Raw genomic sequence first — 14,876 nt, 5'->3', positions numbered from 1 at the left:
ATGTGTTGCCCATTATGTGAATTTAATGCTATAAGATATTGAAAAATTGCCTATTGTTAAGAGGGCCATCGAAAGAGGACAATTTCTTGTTAGGTTCATCTACAATCATACCATCTCCCTTAATATAATGAGAAAGTTCACCTAAAAAGCTGAATTGGTTAGAAGTGGAGTGACAAGGTTTGCAACTACATTCTCCACTCTTCAAAAGTTGTAGAAACAAAAGGATAACATAAGAAATATGTTTGTATCAGAAGAGTGGGTGAACACACATGCATAAAAAGATCCTAAAGGAAAAAAGGCATATAAAATTGTTATCAATGTCTCATTTTGGAAGGATGTTCTAATCTCTCAAGGCGATGGGGTCGTTGGTGCATGTTTTAAGACTGGTTGATAATGGGGAAAAAAAAACTAAAATAAGTTACATATATGAGACATTGGTAGGGCAAAAGAGTCTATTGGAACAACGTTCAATAAAATGAGAGTAAATACTCTAAAATTTACTCAATTAAAGATAGTAAAAGGGAGTGTCAACTTCATCGTCCATTGCACCCAACTAGACATTTACTTAACACCACCCCTTATACAATTATCCAAATGTTGGCAAAGATTCGGAAGGGACCATAGACTTTATACTTGCACTCTGAAGCTTTACAAAGATTCTGATGATAATGATGAAGCTCTAAAGGAGATTGCTCAATATAGGAAAACGCATGACATGTTTGGTATACCTTCTGCAATTAGAATGAGGTCTATTGTGTTCCCTGGTAAGTCAAAGTACAATGTTATATTAATTTAAAATTACATACATGATACTTGTATGTGAACTATGAGATTTATTATTTATTGCATTACATTTGCAAGTTGTTGCAATCAAAATATTAAGTCCGACATGCAACTCTTCAGGATGTTAGTGCAATTGGAGTACATTTGAGCAAGTAAGTAACTGCCAATTTGTTTTCTTATATAATTGGATTGATGTAGTGAATTTGGAATTAATTATTTTTTTTTAAAATTGTAACATAGATTCATTCTAAAAAGATAAGCAAACTTGAGCACCAAAGACTACATGACTTGATTTTTCTGAAGTACAACCAAGCTCTTAAAGACCGCTTTGATAACAAGGATTTAACTGTTCTCATTCCCCTCAACAATATTGATGAGTGTTATGATTGGCTTGAAAAAGAATTGGATGAAAATAGTGTATTTGCAAATGATTTGGTCTTGGGAGAAGATGGCTTGACTTGGGAACTTGTTGGTGATGCAACTGGGATTAATGAACCATCAAGACTTATTAGGTACCAATCCAGACTCGCTGCAACTATGACTAATGGAAATGAGGAGGTGGAAGAATAAGAGTTTGAATCAAGTGATGAACAAGATAATGTTGATGTGATTGAAATTACAAGTGAAGATGAGGAAGATAATCTTGCATAATTTAAATTGTTTTTTAATTTCAGTAGAATTTGATTTCTTTTATTTTGGATTGCTATTAAATCTTGATTTTGATGTTACATTTTGGTTATGAAACATGAAGTACTATGATTACCCTTTTATTTTTGTATATTTTACTTTTGTTATTTTTTAGTATTTTTGTCTACTATTTGTATTTTATATTTAGTCTATATATAATTTTTTTGTCTTCACAATAACAGTCATTCCACTATTCTTTTTCGGAGCTAGATGCTCCGCGCCGTTATCCGCAACCGACAACATAGGATACATGTGTGTCAATGGTGGATATATTCATTTTATAATATAAAATAAACACATTCATTGTTGTTGATCCATTTATGTCTTATAAAAAAAATACTTATTTTTTTAGTATGTATTATACTATCTATTGTTTGTTGGTTTTTTAATTTTGTAACTATACTTTCAATGTAATCTACCTTTTTATTTCATGTTTGAAATATATTTGATACCTTTTTTTTTAGAGATGTTGATTATTATATTATCATGTATTATGTTATAATAATATAAATGTATAGTTATTCGTTTTTAAAAATTGAGTGAATCGGTCTAATTTTATTTTAAATTTAATATTTGAATTATTTGATCTTTTGTTTCAAAGTCAAATTGCAAACACCTTTTCTATTAGGTTGTGGTGTTTATGTATTAGGGTTTTAATTTCAAATGATATATATTTTTTAAGTTGAATTAATTTTTCTATTGAAATGTTAATGCCTTCATATTAAACAATTAAAGTAAAGCTGCATTTCTAATCAACCATTGTTTTTTGAAATAAATTTAGGGTAATTATTTTATAGCTGAAACATGTTTTCTAGCAACACAATTAAATAAGCTCTTGCATGTTGAGGGATACTCAAGGTAAAACACTTAATAAAGTAGTTAAGTATAAGATTAATGAATTTCAATTAAAGACAGATCAATAGAAAAAACTCGAATTCAAATTATGATTGAAACAATATTGATTAGACTATACTTATCTTCTGAACAAACTTCAAATTATTAATTTCTTTTTTTAAAACTCACATCATTAAAAAAAACTAAAGTAAAACAATCAAAGTGTTAAAGATCGAGAGGTAAAATACTACAATTGAGGGATGAATAGTTATCCATAAAAGAGATGAGGAGAGACATGCAGAAAATGAATGAATATTTGTTTTAGAATGAGATTTAAAATAGAATTTGAATTTCGAACTCAATCGCTTGCTAATTGTAGAGAGCTTTAATTTAGAACAAATTAGATAGGAAGTGCAAAATAGAATATGAATTTTGAACTTAATGGCTTGCCATTTGTGGAGAGCTTTAATGTTGAACAAAATAGATAGGAAGTGCAAAATTGAATAGGATAGATAGAAGGAAAAAAAGTGAATATAATAAGTAGAAGGAAGTGATGTATTTAACTTAATTGTTAGTAACTATTAGAAAGTTAGTGAAAGTTGGTCAGTGGAGATCAAACACAAAACCATATAACACTATATCCTTCACCCAATACAACTCAACCATTTTATGACTTCCAAATATAAAACTTAAATGTTATTAATTAAAGATATCTTTAATTTTTTTTAATAATATTTTTGAGTTAGATCAATGGCTCAAACAAATTTTAGACCAACACCAATAGTATATATATCATGACTTTTTGATTCATATTCATGTTACAAGTTGATGTACCGCAATGTTGGATTGTTTTAAGTCGAATTCAACGCAACTTATATAAATCATACAAGAGTTGTTTCGAACCTTCATTTAAAAAAAAAAAATACAGTCTCTTTTAAAAGTTTACAATTGAAATGTAAAAAATAGTCTCATATTCTCAAAGTATATGTGGAGGGGGAGTAACGAAGCTCCCAAAGCAAATTGGGTTGGGTAATCAGTAAATATGCTTTAAAACTTATTAAGTGACTCATATTGAAATTATACCCCCAACATTCTACCAAAACTACCCATTTTATTTTATTTTTAAAAAACAAAAGTAAAATTTTGTATGTAATATCCCAAAAAATACTACAACCCAAACCTCTTCATGACCCCTCCTCAATGCTAAAAGCCCAATAACTTGTGTAATGATGCGTAAAAATATCGGGTAAGACCCATACCAAACCCGACTTGTAAATTGTATCCAAGTGAATTGGGCCGGACCTTATATTTGTATGAAATAAAACCGGGTCTTATCGTCAACCCAACCCGAACTAGTTCCTACCTACAGTCTTCCATAAACCTTAAACCCCTTAATTCTCTTTTCTCCACATCTCTGCAACAAAAAATTTTCAACCCACGAAGGGAGAGAAACACAATAACAATGTCGTCGAGTGATGAAGAACAAGAACAGAAGAAGAATGGTAATGGCGGAGGAATACTCGATTTCATAATGAATTTAGAAGACGTTCCATCCAAGCTCTCTCCACATCTTGAACTTATCAAAACTCGCGTTGTTTGCAGTATCGATGCTCCTCAGCATGTATATATATCTTTCCCTTTCTTTTATATTATTATTAGTTTTAGTAGTAATCCCTTCTATTTTGTTCTTTTAAATTTTACCCTTTTTATTTTCATGATTTCGGCTACCCAGTTTCCTAAAGTTTCTAACTTCACAATTGGGTACTTGGAAGCATAAAAGTTAGGGTTGAAAATTTCGCGCTTGTTTTTCTTATATTTTAGATGGTTAAGTGTTTGTAAACTTCTAACGGCAAAAACTATATTAGCTTTACACATTTTGATTAAGTCCCTGTTAGGATAAACTACTTAATTAAGTGCTTATAGCATAAGCTGATAAGATATAAATGCTCATGTGTAAGTTATTTTTATGACAAAAGATAAAATAAAGTCAAACTATTTTCATTGAGACTATAAGTTGTTTTCATAAGTTGTCATGAAGAGCTGATGCAAATAAGCTGAAAATCAACTTATGGACATGTCATTAGCAGTTTTCTTAAGCTCTCCCGAACAGTCTTAGAAGTGCTTATGCTGGTAGATGAACTCAAATAAGTTAATTCTATTAGGCTCTAATTGGGTTTCTCTACCTCTATTCCCTTTTCCGTATCTGGTTGTTTTTGTTTTTTTAACATAGTTGAATTATTCACAAATTCTATCTGTTGGTGGGTATTGTTTCTGGTTGGATTATCTAGTTTTTTTTGCTTTATTTTAACAAATTTGAATTATTTACAAATTCTATCATTTGCTTGGTATTGTTCTGGTTAGGTTTGTTTGTTTGGTTTAGGGTTATATAACATTTTTCATGTATTGGTGATGTATACAGACAGATACCATAAATTATTCTGGCGCTTATGCAGCATTAGGAGTTGATAACAGTGTACGGTTGGACAGTTTCTGTCAAAACTTCAAGGTTGAAGTGAAAAAGTTGACAGATGATGACATTGAGTTTGACATGATTGGTATTGATCCATCACTTGCCAATGCTTTTCGAAGAATTCTCATAGCAGAGGTGATAAGTTTCTCCTTCCCCCATTAATTTCAGTCATTATGTCATGTTTGGTTTTGAATGTATAAGTGGAATTTATTAAGTTTAGATACTTTATCATAATTTCAAGCACTTGTTTGTTTCTATTTCTTCTCAATGTTCATTTTGTATCGAATGTTAGATGTTAGATTCATAAGAATAATAAAAGGGTTCCTCCAACTGATTATTTTGAATGCTAAGGTTACAATAATCAGTGAACTTTGGCCTCTTTTTTCAGGGGAAAGTAGTTTGATTGTCATAATTTTGTCCATAGCTAATAACCCAATACCACATTCGTATGTTCCGGGACGATGATCTCTTATACAATTCTATTGTTATCCAAAATATTATACTATTATATCATTGGGATGGCCAAGTTAATCTGTATTGTTTGTCAAATATTATTTCATGGAGATGTTTTTTTATGCAATTATTTTTTTATGTGCTACCTTTATCAAGAAGAAAATTGTCTTTAAATTTGTCATAAGTTAGAGGAGACACATTGCATGGCAGACGAGGATCAGTCATTTAGCTTTGATATTTTGCTGAAAATCTGCAAGCCTGCAGCCTAGAACTACTAATGCTATGCACAATATTTTACAGCAGTGTCATTTTCATCTTTATGTGTTTCTCTTTGCACTTTCACTTTGTTTTGGTTATTACTTATTACTCAGTAGTAATAGTGTAGTCCAAGCGTAATAGAGGTAATAAATTTTTATGGTTTTTCCCTTTATCTTTTTTTATAAGTTTAGGTTCCAACAATGGCTATTGAAAGAGTATATATTGCAAACAATACATCAATTATACAAGACGAAGTTCTATCCCATAGATTGGGTCTTATTCCAATCAATGCTGATCCCACACTATTTGAATATCCAGGTCTTATATCTACACTAAACTTATATGATTATTCTTCTCATGGCCTATATGACTTTCGTGTGTGATAAATGGAAAATTGGAATGGAAATACTATGCAATTTGTTGGGTGGACACCCCTTATATGGCAAGGTTAAATATTTGTTATTTGTATTTCTTTTTTATTAATAGACAATGCGGGAGGTGAAAACAATGAAAAAAACACCATTGTCTTCAAACTACATGTTCGTTGTGAAAAGGGTCAACCTCGTATTACTGGTAAATGGCCAAAAACTCTTGCTTGGTGGTATTTATGTTGCTTTTAATTTCTTCTTCAGCTATTTAACTCCTTGTCTGATGATATTACAATGTAAATGCAGTAAAATCAGATGAATTGAAGTGGTTGCCTAACGGGAGTGATCTTATTGCTGACGACACCAAACCAAATGCTGGTTCAAAACCAAAAACATTTACATCTTTTAGTTGCAGTCAAGACTCACTTCCTGAATTCTCCAAAAAACCACTTGGTCCTACTAATCCGGATATTATATTAGCTAAACTTGGACCTGGTCAGGTAATCCTTCTCCATTCTCTCTCTCCCTCCTCCTATGACGACCACCAAAATATTTACTATGCACATGCATTAAATTCTGTTTCAGATACTATGCACATGTTCAAACACCATTTGTTTTGAGCACTCTCTTACGGCTTTACAAGTCTTGTTTATGGAGATTCCAAGAGTTTACGGGGACTATTTGAGTTTGACATGACAACCTTGATAAGAGTTATTTGATTTTACATGTTCTCATGTAGAAAACTGGAAGTTGTACTTAACTACTTCTGAATATCATAGTTGCTAAACATATGCTTTTATAGGAAATCGAACTTGAAGTTCATGCTGTTAAAGGTGTTGGTAAGACACATGCAAAATGGTCTCCGGTTGCTACTGCTTGGTATCGAATGCTTCCCGAGGTAGGGAATATCATATATCTTGTCTACTGCTCACACATTAACAGACTGAAATATTGACAAATCCTGACATTGTATGCTTGACTTTTCATCTCTAGGTTGTACTCACGGAAGATGTTACGGATGAGCTGGCCGACGAACTAGTAACTAAATGTCCAGTTAATGTCTTTGATATCGAAGATATTGGAAAAGGTAATTCAGTTTTTGCATTTGCGCTCCTAATATTAGATTTTTATATCTTTCTGTTCTGAACCATGACGGTGAGGGATTATTATGTCAAAATCGATTTTGCATTATCGTTAACTATCAAGATCGTCCATGAGCTCAAGCCCTTATTTCTTTGGCTTTTCTCTTAATGTGCTGATTTGGTTGTTGTGTGCATAGGTAGAAAAAGGGCTACCGTAGTCAAACCACGGGCATGCACTTTGTGTAGGGAGTGCATCAGAGGAGGGAAAGAATGGGAGGATCGTGTGTCACTGCGTCGTGTCAAAGATCATTTCATTTGTAAGTATTGTGTGACATATTAAGTTCATAGTATTAGAACTTTGAAGTTTTATGAACAAATTTTTTTCAGCATCCTTTGGGTTCCAGTTTCTTGATAACTCATTTCTTATAGTAATAATTTTAAAGCATTGTGGGTTTTGATTGTGCAATGAAGTAGGTTTATTAATGTTGGTAGATTAAGATGATAATAACCAGATTGTCAAATTCAAAGAATCAGATTGTTTTTATAGTTGGACTAGCTTTATATATTTGCGCCCTATTTACATAAACAGTTTAATGAAGCATTTCTAGTAAAGTGCTTATGTATAAATTATTTCTATAACAAATGATAAAATAAAGTCAAACCATTTTCATGTAAGCTAAAAAAAGCCATCTTGGAATGCTTATGGAAATAAGTTGAAAACAACTTAAAATTATTTTTTATTAGCTCCCTCAAACAGTCACACAATTACTTATGCCAGTAAACAAACTCAAATTAGTCAAATTTAAACATGCCCTTGATCAATATTAGTTTATTAGTTTAAGAGGTGCACATAAAATCTTGCTTATCATAAAATTTCTGTATGGAATTGTCTGTGTATCTTTCAAACTTAAATTTGTCCAAATTTGGTTTTGACAGTTTTGATATGGATTATTTTGCTTTAGTCCCTGAAATATCTTACATTTTTTTTCTTCTGTTTTGTTTTTTAGTTACAATTGAATCAACTGGAGCAATTCCACCTGAAGTGCTATTTACTCAAGCTGTGAAGATTCTGGAAGATAAGTGCGAACGTGTGATTACCGAGCTTTCTTGATTCTTAATTTTGCCATCATATCCTAAAATGAACGAAAAGATAAATGTTGTACATGATTGATTTTGTTATGATTTAATTTTGGTTTTCGGTGGACAAATATATAATTTATGATAGGAAAGCTCAAAGTTTGGATGTGTAAGTCTGCATACACATGATCTGTTTTGTTTGTAGTGTCCAAATTGGCTTAACATAATTTCTTTTGTGAAAAGAGAATGCATTGAACCTTAGGTGACCTAAGTTGAGATAGGATTTTTGTAGATGTTTGCACCTAAAGCTAGTTGAACATTTTTACTTACAAGTTACAAACCCCTTGTCCATATTACAATTAATATATATTTTTTAAATGAAAAGAGAGCCCAAGCCCCTAAGAAAGATCTGCAAATGAAATTAAACAAAAAAGTAGAATCTTATAACTTCAGAAATCAACTCTTGAAAAAAAAGCTTTGTAACCTCAAGCTAATGACTTCAATTGTATAATATATTTATTAGTGTCACTTTGAGTAATAAAAAATAGACTTGAGAAAGAAAAGCAGCACGATGCACACAATGGTCACACCTCAAACAAGATTAACAACACATTTATCAAAAAGTGCAATTTCTGTCTATATTTGTCTCTCTCATGTACTTCCTACTAATAGCAAATACACATCACACGTGACATTATTATTTTCTTCGAGGAATTTGAATTTAGTCTTTGAGATTAAGTATCAAACTTTTACTATTGACACTTCATGGAGAAATGATTTATTAGGATATAATTTGTTTTTAAATGATTTATTTTCATGAAACAAGTATTTTTGAAAGACATTTTTAAGAATGCACATATATTTATTTTTAGATCGAGAAGATTAATCATAGTTAGTTAGTTTTTTTTTTTTATAAATATGAAAATTAATTATTTTTACTTATATAAGATGAAATTAAATTATTTCTCATAAAACAAATTAGAGTGTTCATTATAAAGGTATTTCTTCTATCTTTTTATATATTCAAATATCGTTGGAAATGATGTTGAAATTCATAGAATTAGTTGGCATGATTTGGAAAAAAAAGATTAGTCTGACGAAATGATGAAAATATAACAGATCTTTTAATGAAATGATTAGCTAGAGAGAAAGTCATGAACACATCTAAAATGATAAGATTATTGCCTTTAGATCAATGAGTCACTCATGATGGTAACCTGACCTAAAAAGAATTAAGTTCAATGTGTAATAACAAATTGTGAAGTGATATAAGATGAAGATGCTATTATAAATTAGAGAAACATGATTCATGAAGCGATGAAATGATGAAGTAATAGAAACTCTTAATGAGATATATACTCTATGCGGAGTGGTGTATTTAGCTACATGACTACTCTTGATAGACCCACCTATATGAATAAGGAAGTATGATCGTTTCATAAGGAATTTCAAGGCATAATTTCTAGAGTATTCATTATACTGAGATAGACGTGCAAGACCATTGCATGAGTTTTTGAGAATACACCTTATAAAAAGGTTGTGTGTGGTTTGATACCACTCTTGTTGAATATGAATCTCACTTACTATACAAATGTTCAAGTTAGAAGACGCATTTATTTATACACGATCTTATAGAAGTATTTTACACTATTTCAGATACACTTTTTAAATTCAAATGTAGAATTATTGAAAATGATGTTGAAAACCATAAAGGTTGTTGGTGTGAATTGGAAAAAAATAAGTCTCACATAGTAGGGATAAGACACACTAATAGAATTTATAATGTGGAGGTATGCCACTTGGGGTGTGTCCCAAGGGAAACCCAATTTTGTGAAGGGAGAAAATGCTCTCAAACCAATCACCACACACGCACGAGGCGCCGATTTACTATGCTTGGACTTGAGCTAAGTGGTTTATTATTTTTAGTATTCGAAAATAAAATATATATATATATTTTAATTGTGTGCGTTTTTCTCTTTGATGTTATTTGACATGTTTTAAATATGTTTTTGCCTTCCACCAAGTCAACAATCAACAACTGATTGATTCAATTCCTCTTCTATTTTCGTGAGACAGTTTTGCTAACCTGATCAAAATCTATTTATTTTCGTGCGATAGTTTATAGGGATCCGGTAAATCAGACCACATATTTTTCTCTCTCTCGTCAGTTGCAAAATTCCTCTATTGTTAGAATATTAGAAAATATATTATAATATCTTTTATATTATATTAGAGTCTCTTGAGTTATTTTTTAGGATCAATTTATAATCATAGAGATATATTATAATATCTTTAATTGTTATTATGATTCGTTCTTGATTTAGGATTGAGTCTATGTTTTTCTATAAATAGATATTAGTATTGAATCTTTTGAATCAAGTTAGCATAAAACTATTATCAAAAATATTCATAACCTTATTATTTTATCTCATCCTTTTCTCTAAAATCTGATAACTTCAACATCTATAAATAGATAATTTCGCTTATTTTAAAAGCACACCTAAAAACTCCAAAAATTCAAGTTTTTTTTCTACTACATCTCAAATTTTCTTTCTATTTCATAATTTCGAATGGTCATAGTATCGATGCAGTAGAACTCCGATACAATTTTTATCTGAGCTGTTTTATTTTGAGAGCTTCGTGGTTGATAATCTACCTTGCACAATTTTGGCAGTGCTACAACATATTTTAAAGATATCAATCTAGTTCGCGACTCAACCAACAATATATTCGGTGATTAAAAATAATTTTTAAATAGTTTTTCAAAATTCAAAAACAACAAATACACATTCAAATTAGTCAATCTAAATAAAAATATCTCTAAATTGACAAATTCAAATAAAATTTAAAGACTTTTAAGAATATTTTGAGGAGGAGAAAAAAGCTTTAGAATTACACTCATTTGTACTTCAAATCAAATTTAACGAATCCAGCACCCCAATTGCCAATTTGTGCTACCTAACACGTGGCTTACCACTTTCATTATGGAGTAACCAATTCAAGTCTTTTTGTATTTTACATTTTAAGAAGGTGCAATGCAACTTTTTGTTTAACAACAATGCTTTTGGAGTTGCATAAGAAAAGCTCTCCACCATATTACCGAGTTTGTGCCACTAGCATAAAGAATCATTTGCTCATTTCAACAAAGCAAAGGTGCACATAAAAGAGTTTTTTTTGTTGTTGATAGGCGCACATAACGAGTTAATAAAGGAAAAGGTGGCATGTTATGACTTTCCACACTTTAGAAAATTAACAATTGTGATAAGTTTATTCACTCTTCGTTTTAATGGTGTCAATTAAAACAAAATAGATTTAATGATATATAATAAAATAAGAGTTTAGATACATTTATAGATTAGATTCATTTTTTTTATAAAATCATTTTTATTTTCAAATAAAAAAGCTTTAAGTGAGAGATCTATTGTCGTTTGGCTTTTCCTTAGATCAAACTATATAATTTAACAATTTTCAATAGGCCAAGGGTTGCATCTATCAACATTTCTTCTTCAAAATAAGCTTTTTTTTTCTTTCAAAAATAAAGTTTGGAGCAATAGGAGGTTTTAATTAGTTCATATTTGTTTGTGTTTTTGTGGGGAGTCCATCTTGAACAATTATGTTCTTGTTCGAGTTGAGTTGGTTGTCATTGACATTTTGTGTTTATATTGTCTTTTGGGTTTTGGAAGAATTATTATTATTTTTACAAACAATAAACTATAAAAATTAAAAGTTATTAAAATAAAAGTTATATCTTGTTGGGTTGTTATAAATATATGTATATGCGTATATACTATAAATGTAATTTAATAATTTCATATATGTATTATTTTTATAGCTTAATTAAAAGTTACCTAGTAATCCAAAAAATTAAGAGACGCCTATTAACATAAATTTATGATATTTTAGTTAATTATTAAATTTTAGTTATTTATCATCTTCTATACTTTATGGCCTATCAAGTCCTTGCAAGAATATATTCATGAAAACAAGAATCGGAAATTTCTCTATTGCTCTCTTTCAATTTTAATTGAGGTGAAATGTGATTCCCTCTTTTATGACAAATGACAAAAAATTATAAGTTAAGTGCAATATTCTGAATTATTATTAGAGAAGCTTAGAATCCTAGTGACTTAGTGTGTCATTTTGGCATTATTCATCACTTTCTTTCCCTTTTTCTATGTTTCTCTGTTCTCTCCTAACTTTATTTATTAATTATATATCGTAGGCTATAAGCTAAAGACATAATTAACAAAAAAAAGAAAGCTAAAGACATATGTTAGCGTATATTTGTAATGCAAATTAAGTAATTTTGATTTCCAAGATTGGGAAAACATCTACCAAACTTTAGGTTGCTGTGGATTAAACAAAATAAAAGAAAGGTGATGAAAAGAGACAAAGGAAATCAAAATCATAAAATAACATGAGAGATAAGATTTCTTTATGCTTATAGATAACAACTTTCAAATATTGGTTCTCCTTTTTTGTGCAATATCTAACAAAAGAAATGTGATTTAATTTTTTATATTATAGAATATGGCACCGCTACACTCATATATACATTGATTTTATTTTATTGCATGACTTTGACATTCTTAACAAAAAGCAAATGTAATGTTTTCCTAAACAATTAAAACATGATATATCAAGGTTTTAACCTCTTATCTTTTTTATATATTTATGTTCCTGTTTGGTGGTCATCATATAAATATAAGATAAAGACAATATAATATAAGATATAGATCTCGATAAGGATAATATATTATATAATAAAATAGGGATATGATAAATATTTATCTAATTTGTTGTTTAGTACAAACACAATAAGTTATTTTTGAGTTTTGAAAAATTGTTTCAAAATAAATTTATGTCACCGAAGATATTACTGAGTTGATTCGCGTATTAGGTTGCTCTCTTTAAGACGTTTCATGTTACTATCAAAATTATGCAAAACAGACTATCAACCACGAAGTCTCCAGGATAAAACAACTCAGACAAACTATATCATAGTTCTACTGCACCGTTAAAATTCATTGTAGAATTACACCCTAAATATGATAGTTAAAAACTGTCACTCATAATATGGTGCTAATGACCACTTGAAGGAAGAAAAAAAGATGAAGCAAAAAAGGAGAAACAGAGAAAAGTCTCGAATTTTCTGAGAACTTTTGATGTGCTTATTGTTAGGAACCCAATAATTTGATTCCAAGGATTTAGAGGAAGGACACTAGTATTTAGAAAAAAAAGATAAGAAATAATAGGAGAAAATCTCTCTAAAGAAAATGGTACACAAGAAGAAATACACTCTTACAATGGTTTACACCACTCAATTTCTAAATTTGATAAAAGATGATTTCATAAGGGATGAGAATCAAGATTCATCTCCACCAACATCAAATTTATCAAATAAAGAATAAAAATATGAGTTTATTTAAAGAATTAAGTTATGAATTTGATGAAAGTTGCATTATATTAAAGATGATAATTAATTTTATCGATTTTGTTTGAAAATTTTGATGAATTTTTGTAAAAAAAAAAGAATAATATTGTTGACATTTTAAAACATAAAAGATCAAATTGTCACTTAAAATTAAAATAAATGACTAAATCGAGATAAATAAATAAAAAAGATAAAAAACTAAAACGTTAAATGAAATTAAGTTAAGCGACCGATGATGTTATTTAGTATTGATTTTTATTATAGTTTTTCTAAAATTATATACATGAATGATTGTGATATGACGAATACGATAATATAAAAAAAATTTGCTAATACGTGATAATTAAGCTAATTTTTTTTATACAATTATTTAAAATATATTTAATTAATAAGGAATATTATTATAAATAAATTAATTAAATAATGAAATTAGAAGATACAATATTATGCGTAACTTAGATATACTTTTATATAGAAATGTAGATATAAAAGAATCTTCACAAACAAATCTATATTCCCAAGTCTAAGGTTGATCAAAACACATTGAAACAAGCTTGTTTGAAGGAAACGAGAAAGTTTGTTGATATCAAACAATCTAGTGATATTGTAGAGAAAGTTAATATACTGTTAGAGTTGTTTTAGCATAAGGATGTCAATCCAACTCATATTTAGTTAATTGGGAATCGGTAAAATATATTTATAATTGATAAGATAAAATATAGCAATAATTACCTGCAAAAATAAGTAAATATGAATGTAAGTATAGGTATTAATAAGTAAATATGAGTGTAAGTATAGGTATTTTAATATCCATCTTTTCTCGGACTTGCATAACATTTATATTATTATTACATAAAAATATTTATATGTACATAAAAATGCTAACAAATATGTAGATTTTATTTTGGCTGACAATATTTAATCTATCAATCAAAATATACAAATAAAATCATAACAAAAGTTAATCTAATTTCTTTAAATTTTTCTTTTTTTTATTTTAGTTTTATTAATATTACTAAATCAAAGACAAGATTCAAAATAGTTTTTGGATAATTTAAATATTTTAGTTTATTATTTTCATGATTTAATATTAAATATTTTTAAATATTTTTTAATTGTGTTATATTGATATGGTACTTTATAATTTAACAATTTATTTAATTTAAATGCGAGTAGCTACGAGTACTTAAGTATATAAAAAGTACAAATATGAAAATTAAGATTAATAGTCACAAAAATAAAAATATATAAATAAATATTTTATAAAATGAAAAAACGAGTACTTAAATACCCTATGTATGGTCATCCCTATTTGAACATTTTGCCAACAAACTTCAACCAATGGGTTTAGTGATGAGAAGAGTCTTGGGGTTAAGGATTTTAATGTTCAAGAAGGGGATAATGTCATGGTTTCCAATGCATATGCTAAT

The 14,876-nt window shown here is 29.0% G+C and overlaps 1 protein-coding gene across 1 annotated transcript; it reads left to right on the top strand.

Moving 5' to 3' along the window:
• The first annotated feature begins 3,657 nt into the window (after positions 1–3,657).
• On the top strand, positions 3,658–8,185 carry LOC101507815 (uncharacterized). Its single transcript, XM_004498090.4, has 9 exons — positions 3,658–3,925; positions 4,724–4,909; positions 5,677–5,803; positions 5,972–6,058; positions 6,160–6,353; positions 6,656–6,751; positions 6,847–6,940; positions 7,133–7,252; positions 7,943–8,185. The coding sequence occupies exons 1-9, from the start codon at positions 3,767–3,769 to the stop codon at positions 8,044–8,046; spliced, it is 1,167 nt and encodes a 388-aa protein (XP_004498147.1). The 5' UTR covers positions 3,658–3,766; the 3' UTR covers positions 8,047–8,185.
• The last annotated feature ends 6,691 nt before the right edge of the window (positions 8,186–14,876 follow it).

This window comes from Cicer arietinum, chromosome 5, assembly GCF_000331145.2.
Source record: "Cicer arietinum cultivar CDC Frontier isolate Library 1 chromosome 5, Cicar.CDCFrontier_v2.0, whole genome shotgun sequence".
Lineage (NCBI taxonomy): Eukaryota > Viridiplantae > Streptophyta > Magnoliopsida > Fabales > Fabaceae > Cicer > Cicer arietinum.
The sequence above is the reverse complement of the archived record's forward strand: the minus strand, read 5'-3'. Positions and strand labels throughout refer to the sequence as shown.